General features: G+C 37.8%; 1 protein-coding gene across 1 annotated transcript in view; it reads left to right on the top strand.

Moving 5' to 3' along the window:
- Window positions 1–17,390, top strand: part of MALRD1 (MAM and LDL receptor class A domain containing 1) — an 807,963-nt gene that overhangs the window by 249,532 nt on the left and 541,041 nt on the right. The window contains exon 20 of the mRNA XM_035022447.1: window positions 5,960–6,047. Coding sequence (XP_034878338.1) covers window positions 5,960–6,047 — 88 coding nt within the window. The remainder of the gene's footprint in view (window positions 1–5,959; window positions 6,048–17,390) is intronic.

Genomic DNA, 17,390 nt, shown 5'->3' with positions numbered 1-17,390 from the left:
GTGCCATTGTATTGCCTGTAAGGTGACTGTTACTGTATATTGTCTGTTTTCCTTTCTGGTCTATGTTGCTTTTAGGCTCTCTCTTTGCTTAGAGGACCCCTTTCAAGATTTTTTGTAGGGCTGGTTTCGTGTTTGCAAATTCCTTTAGTTTTTGTTTGTCCTGGAAGCTTTTTATCTCTCCTTCTATTTTCAATGACAGCCTAGCTGGATATAGTATTCTTGGCTGCATGTTTTTCTCATTTAGTGCTCTGAATATATCATGCCATTCCTTTTTGCCTGCCAGGTCTTTGTGGATAGGTCTGTTGCCAATCTAATGTTTCTGCCATTGTAGGTTACAGATCTCTTGTTCCAAGCTGCTTTCAGGATTTTCTCTTTTTCTCGGAGACTCGTAAGTTTACTATTAGATGTTGGGGTGTTGACCTATTTTTATTGATTTTGAGAGGGGTTCTCTGTGCTTCCTGGATTTTGATGCCTGTTTCCTTCCGCAAATTAGGGAAGTTCTCTGCTATAATTTGCTTCAATATACCTTCTGCCCCTCTCTCTCTTTCTTCTTCTTCTGAGATACCAATCATTCTAATGTTGTTTCGTCTTATGGTATTGCTTATCTCTCAAAATGTGCCCTCGTGATCCAGTAGTTGTTTTTCTCTCTTTTTCTCAGCTTCTTTTTTTTGATCATTTGGTCTTCTGTATCACTAATTCTTTCTTCTGCTCATTTATCCTAGCAGTTAGTGCCCCCATTTTTTATTACACCTCATTAATAGCCTTTTTGATTTCGACTTGGTTAGATTTTAGTTCTTTTATTTCTCCAGAAAGGGTTTCTCTAGTAACTTCCATGGTTTTTCAAGCCCAGCTAGTATCTTTAAAGTGATGATTCTGAACTCTAGATCCGACATCGTACTAATGTCCGTATTGAATAGGTCCCTGGCAGTCGGTACTACCTCTTGTTTTTTTGTTGAGGTGATTTTTTCTGTCTTGTCATTTTGTCCAGAGGAGAATAGACGAATGAGAGAACAAATGCTAACAGGGTAACAACATCCCCAGAATATATACTCTAAACAAATCAGAAAAGACCTGAAGCCCAGGGAAAAGAAAGGGAAAGAGAGAAAAAAAGGGAAAGAAAAAAAGATAAAAACAAAAACAGAACAAAACAGAAAAAAACAGAATGTGATCAAATATGATCAGGCTGGTATATAGATCAGTGCCACACACTAGATTTTTGGTGTATTTTGGTCTGTTAGAAGAAAGTGCCTCCCTAAATTTTAAAGAAAGAAAAACTTATATATGTACAAAAATAAGGGTTGATATGATGAAGGGATGGAATATGATTGTAAAGATGAAAAGTATAAAAAATTTAAGTTGTTTGAAAAAGAACAGGATTTAAAAAAAAAAGAAAAAATAAAGGGAGAGAATGTGATCAGGCAGGAGAGTAGAACAAAACCATACACTAGAGATTTAGGGTATATTTTGATCTGTTAGAAGAAACTATCTCAAAATTTTAAAGAGTGAACAACTTATATATATATGCCAAAAATAAGGGTAACTACTATGAAGGGATAGAATATGACTCTAAAAATGAAAAATAAAATTTTTTTTTAAAAAAGGGATTGATAAGATGTTGGTTGAAAAAGGGAAAAAGAAAAATTAAAAAAAAAAACTTTGCAAGACTAAAGAATCTTGGGAAAAAAGCCATGGATTCTCTGTGCATTATTCCCTTAGCGCTGGAGTTCTGCCGTTCTCATTGATCGGTAAACTTGGTCTCGGCTGGCTGTTCTTGCTGATCTTCTCGGGGAGGGGCCTGTTGCTGTGGTTCCCAAACATCTTTTCCGGAGGTGGAATTGCCCCGCCCTTACCAGTCCGGGCTAAGTAATCTGCTCCGGTTTGCTCTCAGGAGCTTTTGTTCCCTGCAAGCTTTCCATACAGCTTTGGAGGCCGAGAGTGAAAATGGCAACCTCCCAATCTCCTGGAGGAGCCGAGAACTCGGGGCCCCACTCCTCAGTGAGCTCCCAGAGAAAAGCAGTCAGTCACTCCCATCTCCCTGGTCTCCGGCCGCATTCCATGCTCACCCGGCCTGTGACCGAGCGTTTCTATCTCTGGGACCCGACCCCATGTGGAGTCTCCAAACCCAGCAGATCCCTGTGGTGCACTCCTGTGCTGCTCCTCCCAGGGGAGGAAGGGGAGTCTCCCCGGATCTGCCCCTTGTTGGGTCCCTGCTGGAGGAGCAGTGGCCCAACTGTGCCACGGATCACAGTTAATGCAACCCTGAGCTGAGAACCCACGCCTCTGCTCCGTGTCTGCAGCTGGCTTCCCTGTTACGAAACCTGGGAGCTCTGCTGCACTCAGGCACCCCTGGTCTTCCTGTGACCCTGAGGGTCCTGAGACCACGCTGTCCCGCGAGGGTTCCACCCCCCGCTTAGCCACTGGAGTGACTCCCTCAGGGGAGCAGACTTCTAAAATTTCCGATTTTGTGGTCCGTGGCTCTATCACTTGCCAGAAGTGGCTGGTGGAGGCCCCCTCCCCCGCTGTCTATCCTCCCGATTATCACCTTGGATTTACTTCTCCGCACGTCCTACCTTCCAGAAAGTGGTCGCTTTTCTGATGAGAGAGTTGCTGCTCTTCTTTTCTTCAGTCTCCTGTTGAGTTTGTAGGTGTTCAGAATGGTTTGATCCCTATCCAGCTGAATTCCTGAGACCAGACGAAATCCAGGTCTCCTACTCCTCCGCCATCTTTCCAAAATATCCCTATGTTTAATTTTATAAGAAACTGCCAAACCATTTTCCAAAGTGGCTGCACCATTTTAGATTCCCATCAGCAATTCATTGGAGTCGTAGCTACTCCACATTGAGTATAGGTTTTTTAGTTTTGTTTTTTTTTAATCTTAAGAAGAAGTCATTTCAAATCTTTCTGAAGATGCATTATATTAAAAATCGATATATTGTGTTTGAATTTTGTATTCTTTTACAAACATGGGATGTTTAAAGTAGTAAGTGGCAGGTTGAGTTAATACCATTTTTTTTCTTTACTATGAGTTAATTCACACATATATACATATATATGTTAGGAAATTGAAGCTATTTTAGTGAAATTATGATTAAATTGTGTCTTACATATATACGATAATGGGAGTTTCCAGATTAATTAAAATGCTTGGCCAATAATTCAGAACTCCCTAAATATAGAGACAAATGAGTTCAGGCAAGTCTTGAGACCCTTATTAATAGTTGAGTCTTTGGTTATATTAGAACTAAAAGTTGCAATGTAGTTTACAAGGCTACTCTATCTTTAGTTGGAGCATCTAGATGTGGCAGCTCATGAAAAGAACAACTTAGAAGCACTGGCTTACTTTACAAAATTTCCAAGCCAGTGATAGTTCTAATGTAGGTAGAATTGGCCTCTATAGATAATGCAGGTCATTTAGACCAAACAGGAATTTCCAATTGCCCTTTAAGTAATTCAGTAAGGTACTAATGGCACTTAAGAATAAAATGTGGCTTCTCTAATTTCTAGAATGGCAATACTGCCCTGCATACAGTAATGTTTGTGTTTTAACATCCTCCCATTTTTTTCTGGGGAAAAACATCAGAAATGAAAGTGAATTTTCCAGGAATAGGGATGCTTGGGTTTGTTCTTTTTTTGTGTGTGTGACTTTTTTCTTAGGACTAGTTTATCAGGCTAACATGGAAAGCTTTTTGCAAGACCACATTTAAATATAGGGCAAAGGCAAATGTAGAATTAAACCTGAACATTCATAACTTTTTCTCAAGATGTGATTTGTTATCAGGTAGGTTTTTTTTTTTTTTTTTAATGGCTGGCTAATTAAATATTTGAAAGAAGCTGAGACTACAGATATACATACAAACTAACATTTTTAGTATTTCAACTTGAAGCTATCGTTTATTCTCAACAATGTTAACATTTAGAGGGTTAGGGAATTGAATTGATTTTGGTAAAAATTATGATTACATTGTGTCTTAACACAAGACCCAACTGTCTTCTGCCTCAGATTATTTTTTTGTCTTCTTCTTGGCACCTAACGCTGATACAAGCACTATGAAAAAGCTTCTCGTGTAATATGCAGTGAACTCCAATAGAAACAAGCTGTTGCAAACAGAATCCACTCAGAGGTGCTGCTTACCTGGTGTGGCCCACAAGAAAATGCATAATTTTCACAAATGGCCATTTCTTAGATTTGTGATTACATAACGACAACAAAAGGAATACTCTGAAACAGTTGGGCCCACACTCTCAAGTGGAGCTATGTATGTATATGTCCCCAAAGTTAGCTTACAGATATTTATATGCACAAGAACTGTGCTTTTCATAAACTTTGGGATTTTGATATCATTTTCTATCCCTCCTCGCTCATAAACTAATATGATCATGAGCAGTGCAGCAAAGTTAGTACTGTTTCTTCTTATTTTCCCTAATTTTTCCTTTTTCTTACATCTTCTCAGCCTTTGTTAGCATGTCCTGTGTTGTACTGCAGTGGGATAGACCTATTGATCCAGGGAATTAATTAATAATCTTTGTGTATGTCTTTTCCCTCTTGATTGCCCAGCTGCAGTCTTTTTTTGTTTTAATAGAACAAAAAAAATATTTTCTTTCAGTATGTTCTGCCAAATTCTGACTGCTGGTTTTTTGTTTATTAGAATAATTATATGATTTTCTACTGAGTATTCTTTCTGCATTTTTGTTTTCACTGCCTATAATATTTCTTTCATTCATGATAGTGCAGAAACGAAGGGTGCATTTTATATTTGGAGCGATCCATTATAAAGCACTAGGACACGTCCTGCATAGTACTGGTACCTAAATGTTCCTCTGGCAATATTAGGTGGGTTACATTCGCCCATTGGTTAGATACATAAACCTTTCCCACATTGATTAATGTCCTTACTGACAAATTATGGAGAAGCTCTGGTAGTTCTCAAGAAAGACTAGGAAGTCAGGGAGGATGTCAAGAGATTTGAGGTCAGGAATTTGATCTTTTTAAAACTTCCCTCCAACTAAGACATCCATAAATAATGTGTGAGACAAGTTTGAATAGAAGCTAAGAATTAAAAAAAAAATGAAATAAAATTTCAACTCCCCCATATAGCATTTGTGAGGAAAAATGCAACAGAAACCTATATTCATATAATAGTGGGAAAACAGAATGTGTTTTTCGAGTTTGCTTGAAGTTCTTCATTATTAAATTATAGCAGGATTCCTATTCAGTATGCAGTGTATTTGCATAAGTATTAAAATAATTTATCATGATTAATTCTATTACAGTAAATTTCAGGCCTAATCACAATCTGCCATATACTGTAGTGGTTTGTCAGTATTTCATGTTTTCCTGGAGGTTTGGTGGAATTGCTGCTCGTGGAACCGCACAGATGTCATCAGAATTTGCTGTGATTAATGCAGTTCTGAAGGAGATCTAATAACGATTAGCCAGTTTCATAAAGTGTTACAGAATAAGGTCAGTGTGAGAAAAATTCTAAAGCTCTTAAAAATGTGCATTCTGGCAAGTACCTCTGCCCACAAATTGAATTTCTTGAACAGTGAGGGGTTTAACCTTGGAAACAGATGAACTCCTTGGGCAAATGTGGGAAAAAGAGATGATGATTTGCCTTCAGATACTCAAAGGATCAGGAAAGAAAAAAATGGGGTGAGTCTAGAACTAAAGGAAAGTTATAGGGAAGTAGATATAAATCTGATCTATTACAGTTTTGGAAAATCACTAGAAACACAACGGGCTTCGTGGTTGTAATGGGCCCACTAAGGAATGGAGCTTCCTGTTACTGGAATTATCTAGGTAGCGATAAGATGCCTATTTAGGGACACAACTGGAAAGTTTTTTTTTTAATGGTTCAGAAGACATTTCTCTTTAAATAAATTCTGATTTTTTTTTTCTACCGCGAGTTTCCATAAATTAATGTCCTTCACAGTATCAACAGATTTCTTGTATTTTTCTTAGATTTTGGTGGAGGCTTCAGTAGGAGATGGCTTTACTGGAGACATTGCAATCGATGATTTGTCATTCATGGGCTGTGCCCTCTACCCTGGTAAGGAAGAATATTTTAATATATGAGTATTTTCAAACCTGTTTACTCGAAAAAAACAGCTGTTGAGAAAATCAATATTTCATTTCCACAATATTCTAAAAATACCCTTACTTCTATTCTACTGGTATATTAACCCTGGGAAAGATTATTTTGCATCTTTGCTAGTAATTAGTCTTAATATCTTTGCAAACATAGTAGAGAGGTTTGAATCAGCTGTGCTTCTGTCTCATCATGTGGAAAATATTAGGAAATCATGTCTGAAATTAAACCATAATTCCATTATATTTGAGAGGTTATAATAACCAATTTGGTCGCCTTATAATTACATTGTTTTGGAGAGTGTATTAATCTACTTCCATTACCTTCAGAGATGTTTTCCTGTCAGGCAACACTAAATATTCCTAAGGATTGTTATCAACTATTTCTTCTCTTTGTTACACATTTCTTTTATTAAAAAAAAAAACAAATATATATTTTCCAGATTTATATTTGCATTCTCAACCTTTACCCTGAAATCCAGACGTAGGTATTAACTACCTAATGAACATCTCAACTTAGATGTCTGGTAGACATCTCAGAGATAATGAAGGGAAATAACCTAAAACAAGCCTACAGTAAACTAAAATAAAACTAAAACAAACACCCCAGGCAAAGTGCCTTCCAGGCAGTACGTAGCAATCTAATAGGACTGGTTATCAAGCTCTTGGGCTCTGAGGCTGGAGGCTCTTAAATTGCACAGCAAGGGGGGAGCACAGCTTCCTTCCTGAAGAGATCAGAGGCAGAGTAATTTAAAAATCAATTGCCGGGGCACCTGGGTGGCTCAGTCCTTAAGTGTCTGCCATCGGCTCAGGTTATGATCCCAGGGTACTGGGATCAAGCCCCACATCGAGCCCCGCATCAGGCTCCCTGCTCAGTGGGGAGCCTGCTTCTCCCTCTCCCACTCCCGTGCTTGTGTTCCCTTTCTCTCTGTGTCTCTCTCTGTCAAATAAATAAATAAAATCTTAAAAAAAAAAATCAATTGCAATAATCCATCTAGAGAGCACTCTCAAGTGCTGGAAACTTAACCTCCAGCCTCACCCCATCACTGTAGTGTTACTGGTCAGAAGAGCACCAGCCCCTCCCTGGACATATTCAGGGCTGGACTCCAGTTCTGTTCATTGTAGTTATGAGACTCAGCTCTCATCTTCCACCTCGTCATCCTGGCAGGATTAATTCCCTTAACCACTCTGTGTAGTGGTTTCCAAAGAACTCTGCAGAAAACCAAATCTCTCTCTGGACAAGGCCAGCAATAAGGAAATCAGAATTCAACAAGTTTACCCTTATCTCTTGCTGGCTGAAAGTGAATTCTTGGTTACTAATTGTCCTTCTGATCTTGCCATTCTTCTGTGCCTGCCTATCTCATAAATGACAGTTTATTTCTATTTGTGTATTTTTCATGAACAAATCTGGGTTGCCACTAGCTGCAGATATATCCAGAGTCAACTACTTTGGTCCAAGCCACCACTGTGTCTGCATGGATTATTATAGTTGCCTTTTAAATGATCTCCGCTTCTACACTTGAGAATATAATCTGTTCTCGAACAGCGGGCAGAATGATCTTTTTCAAACTTAGATAAAAGATCATGTCTTCCTATCATCAGAGTCTTCCTATGATATCCTCTTTCATTGAGAGCAAAAGCCAATTCTACAGTAACTTCCAAGGCACGCATGCCTGGTGCCCTCGTACCTCCCGGACTTCACCTGCGACGCCTGGGCCTCTACTTGACTTCTCTTAACTACAAGGCCTCTCAGCTAATCCTTAAATACTCCAACCCACTTATGCCTCAGGGCTTCTACACCTTCTTGTCCCTCATCCCGACATGTGCTTCCCTTAGATAGGCACTTGACTCCCTTTCTTACTTCTTCTGATCTGCTCTAAATTTTTTTCAGTAGTAGAGACTTCTCTGAACACTACACACACACACACACACACACACGCACACACAGAGTCTCTTTGTTGACATTTTCTTTCTCCTTCCCCTGTGTTATTTTTCTCTACAACGCCTGTCACCCTTATGGTTCTATTTCTGTTTTCCCCAACAATAATGTTAGCTGCTGGCAACCGGGGATTTTATCTGATCACTGTCTTATCTCCAGGAGCTTAAATGGTATCTGGCACATAATATTACTCAATATTAACATTTGTTGGATAAATGGGTACATAGATGGAGAGATGCCTGTATCTTTTGAAGTGTTTCATATACTTTTGATATATATTTTAGTTTATTATTATTGCTCAAGTATTATTTTTATATGCAGGACACCATCATAGGCTAGCTTTTGTTGAAAGCCAAACCTCAGTGGCTTATAAATTCAAGCATTTATTTCTTGCTCTCAAGCATGTGGGTGGGCAGAGAACAATAATGGCAAAAGTACGTGTTTCTTGTCCATAGCTCTTTTTAATTCTATAGAGCTTCAAGCTGTGTATTTCTGTTCCTTCTTTCCTGTTTATGTGGGACCAAAGCTAAAGGACGAAGGTCTTACCTGACATATTTTGTTGTCAAGTAGCAGGGTGGAAAAAGAAAGCACACTTAAAGCTTCTGTGGGGACATGGTATGTGTATGTCTGCTCATGTCAGTTGGTCAGAACAAGTCATGTGATCAAGCCTAACAAGGGGTAGGGAAGCATTCTTAACAGACAAGAAGCTTGGCAGGAGTAGGGAATACAGAAAGTCCTTATTAGATATTAAGGTACATATAAACGGTACATTAATGCCATTTACCACTCATATGTACCATCTTATATAATCCTCTAATATTTTATTTTATTTTATTTTTATTTTTTTAGAGAGAGAGTGCACACATGCATACACATGCACCTGCAAATGGCTGGGCAGAGGGGCAGATGGGGAGGGAGAGAGAGAGAATCTTAAGCAGGCTCCACATCCAGCATGGATCCCCACGTGGGGCTCAATCTCACAACCCTGAAATCATGACCTGAGCCTAAATCAAGACTGGGTCACTTAACTGACTAAGCCACTTAGGTGCCCCAATCCTCTAACCTTTTGAGTCTAGAATAATGTCTAGTCTATTGCCAGTGAAGATATCTTAAATGTTGGATAGGATTTATATCTTTGTTATCCCAATTTTATGGAGCAAGCTGAGAGGGGGACAACTTGCCCAAGGCTACCTAGCGAAAAAGTGACAAATTATGTCTGCTTCTTAGGACCACACTGTTAACCACTATCATACCACTCATCAAATAGACTAACCTCACAAGGAAGAGAATACATATTCTACTTTATAGATGGGAAAAATTAAATGGAAAGATGAAAATACATAGTTGAGGGAAAGAACGAGAGTTTCACCTAAGTATGTGTGATTTCAGTGCCCAGGGCTTTTCCCAAATCGCCCCCCACTTTGAGCTTAGGGAGCATCACCATGACCCGAGGGGCAGAGAAGACCATAAAAGAATATAGAAAGGGAACACAAGGGATACTGTTGCTACTCCAGTTATCTTGCTACTCACATCTATGGCTGGTGGTTCCAAAGGAGAGAGAGAAGAGTGGCCAGACCCAGAGGCAGAGATGTGAAGTATCAGTTACAGACCATTAGTCCCGATTTTCTGTTTCAAGTTTTGGAGAAAAATAGGGAATTTTAAAAACTGCCTGAACTGTGTGGTTTTAATGTTGGCTTCGTAACAAAAGAAACACTGGGTTGAAACCACAGAGACTGTTGAAACTGTAGGTTTCTTAAAGGAATTTGGTGGCATCTTGCCATAAGATGAAAATAAAAATAAAAATTCGGCTTTCAATAAAAATATTGCTCTTGACGATTACCAGTTTTTTTTTTCTTCTGTTAGTTGAAATGGGACCAGAGCATGTAGATACCCTTACAGACATTGATTTGTTTCCAATATAAACTGATAATTTATCTACAGCATTTTTCTTCCTTGGCTAATAAAACAAAAACTTAAAAAATACGTACATACAAAAACTTAAAAAATTACAGATGCAAAATATTGACCTAATCTCCAAAGTGCGTTGGCACATTACCTGTAACTTTTATGCTAAGTGACCATAAGGAGTCATTGATTTCATTTTTACCTATTCCCTCAAAATCAGCCTTTTTTTCTCTCATTCCTTGTTCCTTTTTATGACATCACTATTCTCTAGCAATCCAGGATTGAAATTCCACGGTATTCTTTCACTTTCCCCTTAAAATTGCCTGCTTGCAAAACTTGCTGACTCCAACTCCAAAATATTTGTCACATCTCTTCTGTTTTTTCCATTGTTACCTTAGTTCAAAACAGTGTTGACTCAAATGGTAACCTTTTAACTGCAAGCTTTCATTAATTTTCCCCCAATAGTATATATGCCATGAGCTTAGTTTCCTTTCACTTTTTCCTACAACATCATTATTTGCTCTTCTAGGTCAACTCTCTCATTTTCTCACTTCTGGTTGTTTCTAACTTAATTTTCAAATCCATTCTCTGTTATGGATTGTACCTTCGTTTCAATATCTTGATGAATATAGATTCTTCTTTTAAAACTAATCCAGGCAAGACTTTTTAGGCAAGATTAATTGCATTTCTAGGGAAAGTAGACAAACTTAACCATGCAGGAGAATCCTATGATTTCTTTGCATCAGTATATAATGATGTTGCTCATTCCCAGAGTAGACAGTAATGGAGGATAGTGGCAAAGTCAAATCCCCTCACTTTGAATCAGATCATCAGAGTAGATTATTAAGTAAGAATTGTTGCCAGGCAATATTTAGATTTAAAAATAAGTATCCCAAAGGAAATACCTGTTTTTCATTATTCTTTCTCCAAATTACATGAGATAGCTGGGTAATTTGTAAAACTAAAATCATAACTACAGGCATCACAACATACTGTGTGCAAATGAAAAAAAAATTGCCTAAGTGCTTTTCATCCTATTTTAAAAATTCAGAATTCAACAATATCAGAATTACTACTTGCTAGAAATATCAATTATTAGAATGAATATCAGTATCCCAAGATATTAGTGTTTCATTATTTTCAAGAAAGTTGTTATGAAGTCAGTGGCATATCTTGCAACTGATGATGGCTCAAAATTGAGAAAGTATGGTAACTATTTATAGGATGCTTAAGAATAATTTTTATGATGTGCTCCTCCGCCCGCTGAATGGTTTTTGTTGTTGTCATTGTTAAACTGACTGAGCTGATTGAATTTTTGGCAACCCTCCTCATTAACCTCAATGTCAAAGCAGCTTTATGTATAAATGCTTGTTCAAGTGACCCTTCTTTCTGCAAAGAGGATTTGTTTCAGTGTGAGTGAAAAGACAAGGGGAAAAGTTTGGGTACTTTTGTCTTCATTTTTAACATCTCACTTGCAGCTTTTTACTTTATAATTTTAAACTGGTGTGTCTGTTATATTTGTCTAAGAATAATATACTCCATAAAAGTATTTGATTTTAAGGTCTTTCTTCCATCATATTTTTCTAAAGGAAATATAGACTCTGAAAAAAATGCAAATTATTGGAAATATTTACAGTTTAATAAAAGACTTCAAGGCAAAAATGGAGAAATTTGAGACTCAGGATGGCAGTCTTAAATATTCTGGTTTCAGCAAGTTTGGTGTAGTCTTGCAAAATAGTGGAAATATATAGGAATATTAGCAATATATAGAAATATATAGAAAATAATAGCAAATATATAGGAAAAAAATTGGTGAAAGCCTGTGGTCCATTCAACTTAGTATTTTTATTGTGTTTCTAGAAAATAAAATTGGACAAGTAAGTAATTTTAACCTATTTTAAAGTTAAAACTTCATTTTGTCATCTTGAGAGAAATGCTAAATACCAAAAATAGATAAGGCTGTTAAAATACTTAGAGTTTAGCTTGAAAATTGTTCAACTGTTACTGCAGTCTACTTGTAGTCACTTTCATATATGATACAATGTTTGTAAAGTTGGAAAATACTTTGTGCCACCTAGAAAATTTAATTGAATGCATGAGTTAAAGCAAAAATGTTTCAAAAATAGCTGATTTGTTACTGGGGACAGAGGAAAAAGGCACTGCATAATATGTGGCAAATAGCTGTATCATATAGTTGTTATAAATCATATCCAAAGAATAGCTAAGTTTTAGTAAAACCTACTTTTCTGGAAAGGAGACCTAATATAGACATTCAGTACATTTATGCTGAAGGTAGTTGTTTTACCTTGTGAGTATGGCTATATTGTTGTATTCAGTGCCATTGGAAAAATGTACACTTTTCCTCTGGAAATATTTTAGATTTTTCAATTGTCTGAAGATCGATTATATTTCAACTTCAAGTAGACTTTTAGATTTTTAAATTAAATATATCTCTTAATATCAAAAGTCACAGGAAAAACATAGACATTATTACCTGGAGGTAGGTGAACAACAACCGGGCATATCAGTCAAGCAGTTCACACAGTTATGGTGTGTTGAAGCTGGTGATAATTTATCAAGGACTAGAGGTGTTAAAATACTGGTTTTATTAATTACCCATGCAGGAATGGCTGTAGGGAGTGAAGTCTAGTATGAAACAAATTCTCTTTCATCAGAAAGATTATATTAGGGTAGCATGAAGTATATTTGCTACAAGAATTCACAGAGCAGGAAGTTAGAACATTGAGTCCATCTGGTGCCTGAGTCATCTACTTAGGATGACAGGTTCACGGGTGAGTTGGTTTCCCTGTGGCTTAGGGAGGTGGAAGAAGATCAAATTAACAAAACTAATCTCTACTTCTTAGTGAGTGTAAATTTCAGTCATCTACATTTCACCTTTGCAATTTTGTTTAATATGCAACGCTTTTTTGTTTGTTTGTTTGTTTAAAGAGACTTTATCATTGCTATCAACTCCAGCCTTTTAAGGTTAAAAATAACTGTCATAACCTATGCAATGGACTGAATGTTTATGTCCTCACAATAGTCATATTTTGAAGCCCCCACACCCAGTGTGATTGATGGTATTTGGAGGGGGGCCTTTTAGAGTTAATTGGGACTAGAGTAGGTCATGAAGGTGCTGCCCCCCTGATGGGATTAGAGCTCTTATGGGTAGAGGAAGAGATATGAGATCTCTCTCTGCATGAATGCACAGGGGGAAGGCCAGAGAGTTCATACCCAGGAGGAGAGCCCTCACCAGGACCCCAACCATGCTGTACCCTAATTTTGGACTTTCAGCCTCCAGAACTCTGAGGAATTTGTTGTTTAAGCCACCCAGTCTATGGTATCTTGGTATAGCAGCCCAAAATGACTAAGATGGGCATATTGTTCTAGATATATTTCACTCTTAAAATTGTTCAAAACTCATAATTAAAAATATAATAAAATCTATATACTGCATGAAGTAATTTCTAGTATCACCTGAGTTGAGAGTATGATGATACTTTAGGAAATACTGTTTGAAGTCATTGCAGAGTAGAACAAGTTGACTTTCATCCTCTTGAGATGAAAGTCTGGACTATCTGCACAGGCCAGAGAATGTGTGAGGAAGCCTGTGGTTTCCAAATTGTGTCTTTGCATGCCTCAGTTTCCAAATTGTGTCTTGGTATAACCATGTTTCAGGTCTCTGTTTTACTTCTACATGCCAGATGTCAAGGAATCAGCTGCAACTTCATCTTTATAGAGTTACCAACACCACCATTTCCAAACTTTGGTTTTAGAGTAAGAGATACTTTTCTCTATTTACTCTTCTGTTGCTATCAGATACAAACATATTAGACTTATTTGGGTTTTAAGATGAACTCATTCTGATATAAGAGTAATGAGGACAGGACAAAGTATTTCAAGATTTTACAGTTTCTTTTTTAGAGTACTGGTCCTTTTACCTGTCAAGGCTGGCTCACTTCTTTTTTTTTAAATTTTTTTATTTTATAATGTTATGTTAATCACCATACATTACATCATTAGTTTTTGACGTAGTGTTCCATGATTCATTGTTTGCATATAACACCCCAGTGCTCCATTCAGTACATGCCCTCTAATACCCATCACCAGGCTAACCCATCCCCCCACTGACCTCCCCTATAGAACCTTCAGTTTGTTTCTCAAAGTCCATAGTCTCTCATGGTTCATCTCCCACCCTTCCCGATTTCACCCCCTTCATTTTTCCCTTCCTGCTATCTTTTTTTTTTTTTTTAATGTACAATGTATTATTTGTTTCAGAGGTACAGGTCTGTGATTCAACAGTCTTACACAATTCATAGTGCTCACCATAGCACATACCCTCCCCAATGTCTATCACTCAGCCACCTCATTGCTCCAACCCCCCACCACTCCAACAACCCTCAGTTTGTTTCCTGAGATTAAGAATTCCTCATATCAGTGAGGTCATATGATACATGTCTTTTTTTGGTTGACTTATTTCGCTAGGCATAATACCCTCCAGGTCCATCCACGTCATTGCAAAAGGCAAGATTTCATTCCTTTAGATGGCTGCATAATATTCCATTGTATATATATACACCACCTCTTCTTTATCCATTCATCTGTCGATGGACATCTTGGTTCTTTCCACAGTTTGGCTATTGTGGACATTGCTGCTATAAACATCGGGGTGCACGTACCCCTTCGGGTCCCTACGTTTGTATCTTTGGGGTAAATGCCCAGTAGTGCAATTGCTGGGTCGTAGGGTAGCTCTATTTTCAACTTTTTGAGGAACCTCCATACTGTTTTCCAGAGTGCTGCACCAGCTTGCATTCCCACCAACAGTGTAGGAGGGTTCCCCTTTTTCCGCATCCCTGCCAACATCTGTCATTTCCTAACTTATTAATTTTAGCCATTCTAACTGGTGTGAGGTGGTGTATCATTGAGGTTTTGATTTGGATTTCCCTGATGCCGAGCGATGTTGAGCACTTTTTCATGTGTCTGTTGGCCATTTGGATGTCTTCTTTGGAAAAATGTCTGTTCATGTCTTCTGTCCATTTCTTGATTGGATTCTTTGTTCTTTGGGTGTTGAGTTTGATGAGTTCTTTATAGATTTTGGATACTAGCCCTTTATCTGATATGTCATTTGCAAATATCTTCTCCCATCCTGTCGGTTGTCTTTTGGTTTTGTTGACTGTTTCTTTTGCTGTGCAAAAGCTTTTTATCTTGATGAAGTCCCAATAGTTCATTTTTGTCCTTGCTTCCCTTGCCTTTGGCGATGTTTCTAGGAAGAAGTTGCTGTGGCTGAGGTCACATAGGTTGTTGCCTGTGTTCTCCTTTAGGATTTTGATTGACGCCTGTCTCACATTTAGGTCTTTCATCCATTTTGAGTCTATTTTTATGCGTGGTGTGAGGAAATGGTCCAGTTTCATTCTTCTGCATGTGGCTGTCCAATTTTCCCAACACCATTTGTTGAAGAGACTGTTTTTTTTCCACTGGACATTCTTTCCTGCTTTGTCAAAGTTTAGTTGACCATAGAGTTGAGGGTCCATTTCTGGGCTCTCTCTTCTGTTCCATTGATCTATGTGTCTGTTTTTGTGCCAGTACCATATGTCTTGATGACAGCTTTGTAATAGAACTTGAAGTCCAGAATTCTGATGCTGCCAGCTTTGCTTTTCTTTTTCAACATTCCTCTGGCTATTTGGCGTCTTTTCTGGTTCCATACAAATTTTAGTGTTATTTGTTCCATTTCTTTGAAAAAAGTGGATGGTATTTTGATAGGGATTGCATTGAATGTGTAGATTGCTCTAGGTAGCATTGACATCTTCACAATATTTGTTCTTCCAATCCGTGAGCATGGCACATTTTTCCATTTCTTTGTGTCTTCCTCAGTTTCTTTCATGAGTATTTTCTGGTTTTCTGAGAACAGATTCTTTGCCTCTTTGGTTAGATTTATTCCTAGGTATCTTAATGGGTTTTGGGTGCCATTGTAAATGGGATCGACTCCTTAATTTCTGTGTCTTCTGTCTTGTTGTTGGTGTATAGGAATGCCACTGACTTCTGTGCATTGATTTTATATCCTGCCACTTGACTGAATTCCTGTATGAGTTGTAGCAGTTTTGGGGTGCAGTCTTTTGGGTTTTCCACATAAAGTATCATATGATCAGCAAAGAGTGAGAGTTTGACTTCTTCTTTGCTGATTTGGATGCCTTTTATTTCTTTTTGTTGTCTGATTGCTGTGGCTAGGACTTCTAGTACTATGTTGAATAGCAGTGCTGATAGCGGACATCCCTGCCGTGTTCCTGAGCTTAGGGGGAAAGCTCTCAGTTTCTCCCCATTGAGAATGATATTTGCTGTGGGTTTTTCATAGATGGCTTTTATGATATTGAGCTATGTACCCTCTATCCCTATACTCTGAAGAGTTTTGATCAAGAAAGGAAGCTGTACTTTGTCAGATGCTTTTTCTGCACGTATTGAGAGGATCATATGGTTCTTGTTCTTTCTTTTATCAATGTATTGTATCACATTGATTGATCTGTTGAACCAACCTTGCAGCCCAGGAATAAATCCCACTTGATCATGGTGAATAATCCTTTTAATGTACTGTTGGATCCTACTGGCTAGTATTTTGGTGAGAATTTTTGCATCTGTGTTCATCAAGGATATTGGTCTGTAATTCTCCTTTTTGATGGGGTCTTTGGTTTTGGGATCAAGGTAATGGTGGCCGCATAAAATAAGTTTGGAAGTCTTCCTTCCATTTCTATTTTTTGGAACAGTTTCAGAAGAATAGGTATTAATTCTTCTTTAAATGTTTGGCAGAATTCCCCTGGGAAGCCATCTGGCCCTGGGCTCTTGTTTTTTGGAAGATTTTTGATGACTGCTTCAATTTCCTTACTGGTTGTGGGTCTGTTCAGGTTTTCTATTTCTTCCTGGTTCAGTTTTGGTAGTTTATACATCTCTAAGAAAGCATCCATTTCTTCCAGATTGTCTAACTTCCTGGCATATAGTTGCCCATAATATGTTCTTATAATTGTTTGTATTTCTTTGGTGTTGGTTGTGATCTCTCCTCTTTCATTCATAATTTTATTTATTTGGGTCCTTTCTCTTTTCTTTTTGATAAGTCTTGCCGGGGGTTTATCAGTCTTATTAATTCTTTCAAAGAATCAGCTCCTAGTTTCATTTATCTGTTCCACTGTAATTGGTTTCGATTTCATTGATTTCTGCTCTGATCTTTATTATTTCTCTTCTCCTGCTGGGTTTAGGCTTTATTTGCTGTTCTTTCTCCAGCTCCTTTAGGTGTAGGGTTAGGTTGTGTATTTCAGACCTTTCTTGTTTCTTGAGAAAGGCTTGTGTTGCTATATACTTTCGGGACTGCCTTTGCTGCATCCCAAAGATTTTGAACAGTTGTTTTTTTATTTTCATTTGTTTCCATGTATTTTTTTAATTCTTCTTTAATTTCCTGGTTGACCCATTCATTCTTTA

The sequence above is a fragment of the Mirounga leonina genome, unplaced genomic scaffold (assembly GCF_011800145.1).
Source record: "Mirounga leonina isolate KUSES-001 unplaced genomic scaffold, KU_Mleo_1.0 Mir_175, whole genome shotgun sequence".
Classification (NCBI taxonomy): Eukaryota; Metazoa; Chordata; class Mammalia; order Carnivora; family Phocidae; genus Mirounga; species Mirounga leonina.
This window is presented reverse-complemented; position numbering and strand designations above follow the sequence as displayed.